Consider the following 9,867-nt stretch of genomic DNA (forward strand, 5'->3'; position numbering starts at 1 on the left):
TAGAGAGGCTAAGCTTAGAGAATACTCAACCCCTTTGTATGCTTGGAGAGGCCGCATAGAAATACTCAACGGTCGGTAGGAACCACTAATACTTATCCAGCCTAGAGAGGTTGAGCTTACAGAATCATCACCCCTTTGTAGGCCTAGAGAGGCTATACAGAAATACTCAACAGTTGGTAAGAACCGCTAATACTTGTCTAGCCTGGAGAGGTTGAGCTTAGAGAATACTCACCCCTTTATAGGCCTAGAGGGTCCATGCAGAAATACTCAATGGTTGGCAAGAATTGCTAATACTTTTCCAACCTAGAGAAACTGAGCTTAGAGAATACTCAACCCCTTTGTAGGCTTGGAGAGGTTGTGCGGTTGGTAAGAACCGTTAATACTTGTCCAACTTCGAGAGGTTGAGCTCAAAGAATACTCACTCCTTTGTAGGCCTAGAGAGACCGCGTAGAAATACTCAATAGTCTGTAAGAACTGCTAATACTTGTCTAGCCTGAAGAGGTTGAGCTCAGAGAATACTCACCCCTTTGTAGGCCTAGGCAAAAATACTCAACATTCGACAAGAATGACTAATAGTTGACCAGCTTGGAGGGGCTGAGCTTAGAGAATACTCACCCTTTTGTAGAGTTGAAGATGTCGGGTATAAATGCTCAATGGTCGGCAAGAACCGCTAATACTTGTCCAGCTTGGAGAGGCTGATACTCAACCCCTTTTTAGGCCTAGAAAGGTTGCATAGAAATACTCAACGGTTGGCGAGAACTACTAATCCTTGTCCAGCCTAGAGAGGTTGAGCTCAAGGAATACTCAAACCCCTTGTAAGCCTAGAGAGGACGTATAGAAATACTCAACATTCCTAATGAGTTTGGAGAAGCTTGATAAAGATTAACTCAAATTGCTCAAGCTACAAGACATTAGCAGGTATTTCCAAGAAACAATATCCATATCTAGCTTGGAGACGGTTGTACAAAACACTTAACCTTCAAAGGATTTGCTAAATTTAGAGATCTTAAGACCCGGATAGATATGTATCTACGTCTTTACTTGCCTTTGGAATAAAAAGTGTAGGGTCTTTTCTATTTGAAGGACAAGTAAAGAGGGGCAGTTGTAGACACTAGTTTTTGTCCAAGATGAGAATCCAAAGACAAGAAGCTTTTAAAGTGAGATAAGTGACCCTCAAAGGACCTTGAAGACTCTAGAACACTTTAGGAAGGATTAGGAGGCCTCCAGTTGATATTCCAAGGGTCAAACAATCAAGAATCAATCCTATAAGCATGGAATCAAGCCTAAAAGGTTGAGAACGACCATTTTGGTCATGAAAATGGTCGTTCCCATGAAGCACCAAAATGGATGTTCTCATGGGGAGTATGGATGTTCAAAAGGGGTTTTATATTGTAAAATTGGGCTAAGAATGGCCATTCCAAAGGGAGAACGGTTGTTTTGCTCCCTTGAGCCCTATTTAAGCATTAATTCACTTGTATGTAGATAGACACACAAATTTCAAAATTTTGAGTCTTCTACTCTCTCTAGCTCCTTCTAGCATCTTCTGAGTGTCTACGAGGCTTTCAATAGAGCGAGGAGGAAGCCAAAATGCTCCTTTCAACTTCTCTTCTTCTCCTTTATAAAGCTTGCTTTGGAGGTTCTGAAATCTCTCTCTCTGCTTTATTTATTCCTTTAATCTACTGCTTTCCTTAGGATATAACATAATGTAGATAACTAGTTACTATATGTGCATAATTTATGGGATAAGAATGTTAATCACTGCTTTATTTTGTTAATGAATACGTCATAGGGTACTAATTTTTGGGGTTGTGGGGTGCCTGATACTTTCCTTACATGTAACTTACCCCTGTACTCAACTCTGTTTGTGAGAACCTTTCTTTTTTCGATGTTTTAAGCAAAATATCGATGACGACTCTATGAAACTTTTCAAAACCATTGATAGAGGTTTAGTTCGATTATCAAGCATTCCAACGTCGATGAGATTTTAAACGGAAGTCAGGTGTTTTATATTGGTTCATCTCCAACCTAAAGACTACGTCTAATTCTCAATTCGAATAGAATGAGTTCCACTATCTTCAACAAGATACAAGTATTCTTTCACAAGCCACTTCTATCTCAAACCAAGTATTCTTTAAACAAGCCTCTCCAGGCTTAAACATAAGTATTCTTTCAATAAGCCTTTTTAGGCTGAAACCACTAAGTATTCTTTTGCACAAGCCTTTCCAAGCTCAAACACTAAGTATTCTTTACACAAGCCTCTCCAAGCTTAACCCTTACAAATAATTTTGATAAGAGTTACAAATATAGCTTTATCTTTTTTAGACTTGATTGCTATGAAAATATAGCACAAAAAGACTACAAAGAACTAGATACAAGATTTGCAAATAAGATTTTCTTTGTAGTGGTTTAGCTTGTTCTCAGCATATTTGATCAAGATGAATTGCTCAATGAATGTTGTTATTTTATGTACATCATTTTTATTCGTAAATGTATATACTATCTTGTCTATCACCCTTTTTTTTTGTAGTTTGAAGGCTTGATCCTTATATAGTAGCTTTAGAGAAAATGATCGTTGCAACAACGTTCATATTTCTTCATGTGTTGCTTTATCTATCTTCCTATCTGATCTTAAAGAGTATTGTTGATGCATTTAATGTGAGCATTAAATGCTTATTAGGATGCATGTACCTCTTATCTAGCCCACCACTTATCATCATTTCCTTCGACTTTTGATTGTAGTAGAGAGTGTCAGCATAAAGTAGTTGGGGTTGGTGCAAAGCAACCCTTTTCAGTCTTTTTTCTGTGTTATCTGGGATCTTGCTTTTTGGCTTTTCACAGTTATTTTGTCCTTTTCCTCATGAATGTTCTTCAAGACTTCCGAAGCTCATTTTTTCTTAGTCTATTGAGGAATATCGTATTAAATGAAATGCAATGTCAGTCATATATAACAATTTTCATATAATGTCAGTCAGACGGACTATATGCTTTGTCTAATTTTTGTCATCTTACAGATGATATGTGTTATCTTCATATTTCATCTAATCTATTTTATCTTTGAAGAATACTTTCATTTGCTTACAGAGTATCTTTTTTGTTTGTTATCATTAAAACTTAAGGGATTGTTTATAGTCTTAAAATAAGATTTTGATTTAACAATCATCACCATCATCAATGACATATAACCCACATCTCCTTACATTGAAACCAACTCAACCTTAAAAAATGGCTTGTAAGGTGAGGATTGCTCCTCATTCATATAAATTAATTTGGTACCACTAATCAATACATCATAAATATTATATACACCATCTATGGTTCATACATGACTTTCTAGCTCACTTAGGATATAAGAACACCTCATACAACATTAGGAATCCTTCTAGTTAAAACATTATTTTTTTAAGTGACTTCAACTCTTTATAGCTCCATGCTAAGCAAAAACAAACTCATTAAGCACCCTTAACCCTTTGTGGCTCCTCATTGTGCAAGCCCGTTTTACTCAATGGCCACCACATTTTGTGGTTCACTTCTTGTTGAGTGAGTACCTCTTGCTTAACACTCATCACCTTTAGTGGCCATTCTCATTGGACAAGCTATGGCTTGTCAAGCAAGCTTCCAATAGTAAGCCCAGATTGTTGAGTGAGATTTAGTTCATTAAGGAAAAATTTAATATTTGGGTTCTAGCCTTTAACCTATGAAGGCTCACCCAACAAGAATCAACTTGCTAAGCGAGAATGTGTCGCACTAGCATGGTGCTACAACCACTTCTACACTTATACAGTCTATATAAGCTACAATCAAGCTTCCTTTGCCTTAAATGAGCTCCCTAGGTTGAAGAAACTCCCTCGGCTTTGATTCTCAAGAATCATGGCTCCAAAATCTTTCTTTGGCTTGAAGATCCACCAATCCTTAGCCTTGGGGAAAATCCACGGCCTTAGAAACGTTTAGAAGCTTGAACAACTTTGACACTTGTTATCAACATATACTAACCCCCATATATATATATATATATATATAGATATATAAGAATTTTTAATTTAATAGTTATATCATTGAAATTTAATATTTTTTTAAAATAAAAATTATTTGATACTTCGTTTTCTTATTCAAATTAAAAAATAATTATAAAATCATTTTATTCATCGATTTGAGCTTATATAACGAAGTATTATATGATTTCAAATTTTTAAAAAATTTATAAACATGATTTATATATTAAATTTTTTTTTAATTTAATTGTTGGATTGTTGAAATTCAACATACACCATGAGTTATTTCGTGAAGTAACTTTATCAAAAGTTACTTTTGGAGTAATTTGATCCCTACTCACACACATATATTTTCATTAGAATAAATTATACTTTTACTCCTTTATTTTATTTTTAAGATAAACTTTGGTTCTTTATATTTTAAAATGTATACTTTGGTCTTTTATTTGATTAATTTGGGTCTTTGTAATTCTTCTTAAGTATTTATTATTTTCCACGTTGAAATGTGATTTTAAATTCTTTTATTGATTTAAGACTTGAAAATTATCTTATTAAATTTATCTGCATAAAAAATTATTGAACAGAGCTAAATTTCAAACAATAAGATGTCATAAATAAATATAGAGAAAGTTGTATAAAAATCATATCAAAAATCAACTTAAAAAATTATTTTAAAAAAATTATACTGTATTTTTATTGTTTGTGAGATATTTTTCTTAATATAATTTTCATTATGTTTTATGATTCTTTTGAATTCAAAAATTTATTTAATTTCATAGCTTGGATGTAAGGGAATCTAATATGATCAATTTAACTTTTTGAGTAAGTCAAAAATTACTTAGGGGGGTGTATTGGTTTAGGATTTCGTAGGATTTTAAAAGACTTTTTTTGAGTAAAAAAGTCCATTGGTATTCAATCAGGATTTTATGTCACTTAAAAACAATCCAGTGGTATTCAATCTGGATTTTTAGGATTTTTTAAAGAGTCCATTAAAATCCACTGGTATTCATTTGAGATTTTTTACAACTTAAAAACAATCCATTGGTATTCAAAAATTTAAGGATTTTAAAGGATTGTTGTGTGAGAGGGATTTTGAAAGACTTTCTAGTGTTATCTATAAATACCAGATTCATAAAACAATCCCATCCAAACCCATCGGATTTTGAAGGATTGTTTGAAATGATTTTTCAAGTGTTTTAAGAATTTTCAAGTGAGTTTTTCATCTTTTTTTTCTATGCTCCTGTCTTCTCCATTTTTTCTCTACTAATAATACTACACTATTGTTCATTGCTCATATATAATACTATTCTCATACCATTCTCCTATTTTGTGAAACTCTAATATGTAAATGATAGTGTCATTGACTTGTTTTATTTTTCTGTCCGTTCTCTTTAATTGACTTACTTTATTTTATTCTATGTAGTTGAATTTGTTCCTTTATATAACACAAAAAAATACTTGAAATTTTAACTTTTAAGTGGTAATTTTTTTTATGACACACGTTAAGAAAAGAAAAAGGTGAAAGATGAAATTGATATCATAATCTCAACAATATATATATATATATATATATATATATATATAAAAGATGAATTTGTTAGGGTTTTTGTGAGTAGAATGAGATAAAAATGGATCTTAGTAGGGGGAAGAACCCTCTTAGCATAAAAATTGCGAATTCTCTCTTTCCCTTGAATTTGTTACTCTTATCCCTCCTCCTTTTATGACTCAACAATTATTTTATTTTTTTTACTATGAATTTTTCTTTTTATTTTTATATTATGAAATTAAGATTTTTTATATTTTAAAAAAAGAAAATTAACATAAGACATTGCAATATCTAATTTTTTAGGGTTTAGGATTTATGCCTTCATTAACTTATTTTTTAAAAAAGAAAATATTGTTAAAATATTTGTTAGAATAATTTATATTTATAAATATCGTTAAAAATTATCATATATATATATATATATATATATTCTCTATATCTAAATACTTCTGTTTATATAAAAAAAATTATATATCTAAATATTTTTTCAGTATCGAATATATTAATTTTTTTATATAAAAAATTATCTTATGTTTCTATATTTTCGTTTTTACATTTTTTTTTATAATAACTGAGGTATTTGATCCATTTGGATAGCAAAAATATATTCGATCTTGTATGATGGTGTGCTTCTAAAAATAATAATATAATTTTATTGATTTTGTCTATTATCCGTAATTATTTATATAACTATTTTTTAACATATATTGTTTTAGTAATTCAAATGGGAGATTCACAAGGAAATAATAAAGAAAAATGAAAAGAGAAAGAAAACTATGAAGCTTGGATTAAGGATGATTCCGATGAATTGTTACCATTGATAGTGGATGCTATAAAAAGATGATAGAATATTATAGAGAATTATTATTATTATTTATCTAGACATTATTTTTTTTTTTATTATTTTTATCTTTGACTCTTTTTAAATTTGAATGTATAATTTTTTTTAAATCTTATCAAATGTCAAAACTCCACAAAATCCCACAGAATCCATTAAAATCCTAATTTAAAAGTCTTGCAGAATCCATTAAAATCCTGATTTTAAGTCTTGTAGAATCTTGCAAAATCTTAAAAGTCATGAAAATCCTGCAAAGTCTTTTAAAATCCGCAGGATTTTTTTTAACTAAAAAAGTCCTTTAAAATCCTAATCCAATACACCCCCCTTAGTCTACTCTCAAATCACTTCATCCCCCGAAATTTACGACGCCATCGTACACTACTTATTTTTACTCTATTAATCGATGGATTGATTACCTTTTTCCTAATTGAGATGAATGTGGATTGTGGAGTACTTGATGCGATAATTTATATTTATCTTAAACATTGTGACTTTATCTGTATTTACATAGTTGTTGACAAGTTCGACGGAATTTACTACACGTGTAGTCCCCCACTCTGCTGTGCGCTCCTCATCGAATCTTGTCCCACCAATCTCTCTCTCTCTTCATTTTCTCTGCACTCTTCACCTATTTTTTCCCAAATCCTTTGTACGCAACAAACTCACATAGATACGAGGTTAGTTTCTTCAATCCACCTTGTTGTTGTATGATTTTTTTGTCCCTGCTCCTTCAGTTTTCCTTCATTTTGGGTTCTAACTTGCTGATTCAATCGATACCCTTTTGTGAATTCTTCTCAATTTGAGTTGTTTTTGCTCAGATCCCGTCATGCTGAGCCTGTGCTTGGTGCTTGCGTGATGTTGTGGTTGTGGGTCAGTTCAATGATTTGGGTCATGGGACTTGCATTTTTTTTTTGTTCAAGTCCTCGAGATTCAAATCAAGTGTTCATTTTTAAGCTTCGTTTTGGGGTTTGTATTGTCTGTTATTTGGATGTGGGGATTCAGAGGAGGGCTTTTAGGAATGAGGACTTGTAGATTTGTGAATGAAGAGTTGGGGTGTGGTTTAAGTGAAAGTGTGTGAATGAGGATTTGGGAATGATAGCATCTTGCTACTTGTGGAGTAATAGGTGTTGTAGATGTAGTTTTGAATGTAGTGGAAGAAAAAAAGATAGTGGTTAGATTTATTTTTGAATAGATATATGAATGAATAATTTTGATCTGCTTGAGTTTGGGATTTTTTTTATTGCTTGAATTATGAGTCATCTACAAGATTGGTCATCAATCATCAAACTAATTTTTGGTTCATCAATCTCTGAGTCTGACCCTTTTTAGAAGCCTTTGAGAATTATTAACCTTTTGTTTGTCACTTTTCATCCAACCTCCTTCCCACACTCTCTCTCCCTGTCTTCCTTTTTACTGTTCCATCCGATTTGAATGCAACCTATATATGTATGCATTGGAGGTTTTCTATTGTTTTAAGATAGAAAGTATCTGAATTCTCCTTCTGGATGAGCTATTGAAGAGGAAAAATCTGCTGAAAATTCTTGTAATTGTGAGAAAATAGCATGACATAATCTGAGTCCATGAATTATGATCCTGTATTGATGGTCTTCTAAATCGAGGCAGTAGAAAGTGGGGATTGGTTTTGGAAAAGACTGTCTTTACTTTTCTGAATTTCCAAATATTTTACTTGTCCAGACATGAGGGCCCCAAATGTGCCCTTTGACATAATCAAATATGTGATTCTGTAAGGGTCCTAAGGGAAAAGCATTCTGAGGTTGATAATCATCATATTTGATGCTTCATTGTTTTTCTATGGTGTCAGAGACATACTGAGAAGATCAAATATTTCTTACTCACGCAGTGCATTCTTTTGAGAAGGAAGTGCGAAAGTTGTTTGTTGTTGCTAAAACAATAGAAACTAAAAACACACACAAACCCATCCTCGTGCTATTAGTAGAGTTGGTAATCTTATTTTCATTGTTAATGCTCTTAAGGTTATATCTTAGGGTTTAAATGTGATTGCTTTCAATGAAGGACAGATATGTATTAAACAATTACAAAGGTGAAACAATGTGATGTTTTTTGCAATTAGCACAGTAGTATGCTTGCAAGATTATAGTGTCTGAGTTTTGTTGCTCAGTCTGTTTTCACTTTTGGATTAGATGAACCTAATTGACAGTTTTCTCACAGGAAAGGGATGAATTTGGGTGTGAGGAAATTTCATTATGTGATGCTTCTTTAGTGTCTGAGATTCTATTTAGCTCAAATCTGTCAAGATAGATGATTCAAAATTGTGTTAACTATGATATTCTTTCTTCCCATACTTTTACATGCTACATCCCACTCTCTAGGCACCACAGATTCAGTCTAATGTGAGAATCAATGCTTAGTAAAAGTTGCATTTGTGTCTTTTGTTTCACTCAGATCTTATTTCTGACACAACTTTTTGCTGAAGGTTGCAAGAGTCACAATGAGTCTGGCATGTCTTGTGTGCCATAGTGTGGATAGTCCCTCACCATCACACTCTTTCAGGAGTTACTCTGTCTCAAGTTCTGAAAATGAAGGAAGATGTCATGCTGTTGCAACCTGCTTAACCAGGAAATTATCTCTTCCACCCTCTACATTGCACTCTTTTCTTCCACCGTCATCATCGTCCAAAGTGACTCCACAACCTACTAGTTCAAGTAACAACACGCCGCGGCTTGTTCGAAGCCGAGCCGTGACAAGGGACCGAGTAAGAAATTGGAATTTTGATGAAATTGCAATGGAGTCCTAGTCAAAAGTATAAGATAGAATAAGACTAGGGAATTTTCACTCGTGGGATAGTTCATAGCATGGTGTTGCTATATTTGCCCCTTTGAATTTTGTTATGGGTGCAATTGATCTCTTTCTCTAGTTTTCTTGTAAAAGAGTCCGAACATTTGTAGCCACAAAAAAATTCTACGGTGTGATTCTACGTTATTTGGCATTTTCCTTTTGGTCTAAAAGGTATGCTTATGTCAAGTATCAAGGTTGACTACAAATGAATTCTCCAACACATTTTTGCACTTCTTTTTCATCACTCTATTTCCACATATCATTCTTCAATCTTCATTTAGCTTCATTGATAGTATTAAGTCACCAAAAATTAGCCCTAAGAACTTACTTTTTTTATTAAAAAAAAAAAGTCTAGGAACCTAATTAAAAAAAATAGTTTAGGTACTTTTAAAAAAAACTCAAATAGTTCACATGTTGATTAATAATTTAACCTTTTCTAAAAATGTTTTGTCGGGGCTTTCGTGATTTTTTTGTCTCAAAAATAAAATCTCTATTTGTCGACTGAAGATAGCCTCAGTGCACACTAAAAAAAATTGTAATGAGGTTGTTAGATTGTTTCTAGAATTTGTGTTGTTATTTGTGAATCCCTTCCTTCCGTATTTACATACAGATAAACATCAGAAATACATTCTCCAACATTTTCTTAATATATTTTATTATTAATTAAAATGTATTAA

At 32.5% G+C, this 9,867-nt stretch overlaps 1 protein-coding gene across 2 annotated transcripts; it reads left to right on the forward strand.

Annotated features, from left to right (window-relative positions):
* The first annotated feature begins 6,891 nt into the window (after nucleotides 1–6,891).
* LOC109815036 (PyrD) lies at nucleotides 6,892–9,341 on the forward strand. Of its 2 annotated transcripts, none has more exons than XM_083076524.1 (2): nucleotides 6,892–7,050; nucleotides 8,829–9,341. In XM_083076524.1, the coding sequence occupies exon 2, from the start codon at nucleotides 8,844–8,846 to the stop codon at nucleotides 9,147–9,149; it is 306 nt and encodes a 101-aa protein (XP_082932650.1). In that variant the 5' UTR covers nucleotides 6,892–7,050; nucleotides 8,829–8,843; the 3' UTR covers nucleotides 9,150–9,341. The 2 variants fall into 2 exon arrangements, with proteins under 2 accessions (XP_082932650.1, XP_082932657.1); XM_083076531.1 differs by lacking the exon at nucleotides 6,892–7,050 and adding an exon at nucleotides 7,077–8,745.
* The last annotated feature ends 526 nt before the right edge of the window (nucleotides 9,342–9,867 follow it).

Source organism: Cajanus cajan, chromosome 1, assembly GCF_000230855.2.
Source record: "Cajanus cajan strain Asha chromosome 1, NIPB_CcT2T_4, whole genome shotgun sequence".
NCBI lineage: Eukaryota > Viridiplantae > Streptophyta > Magnoliopsida > Fabales > Fabaceae > Cajanus > Cajanus cajan.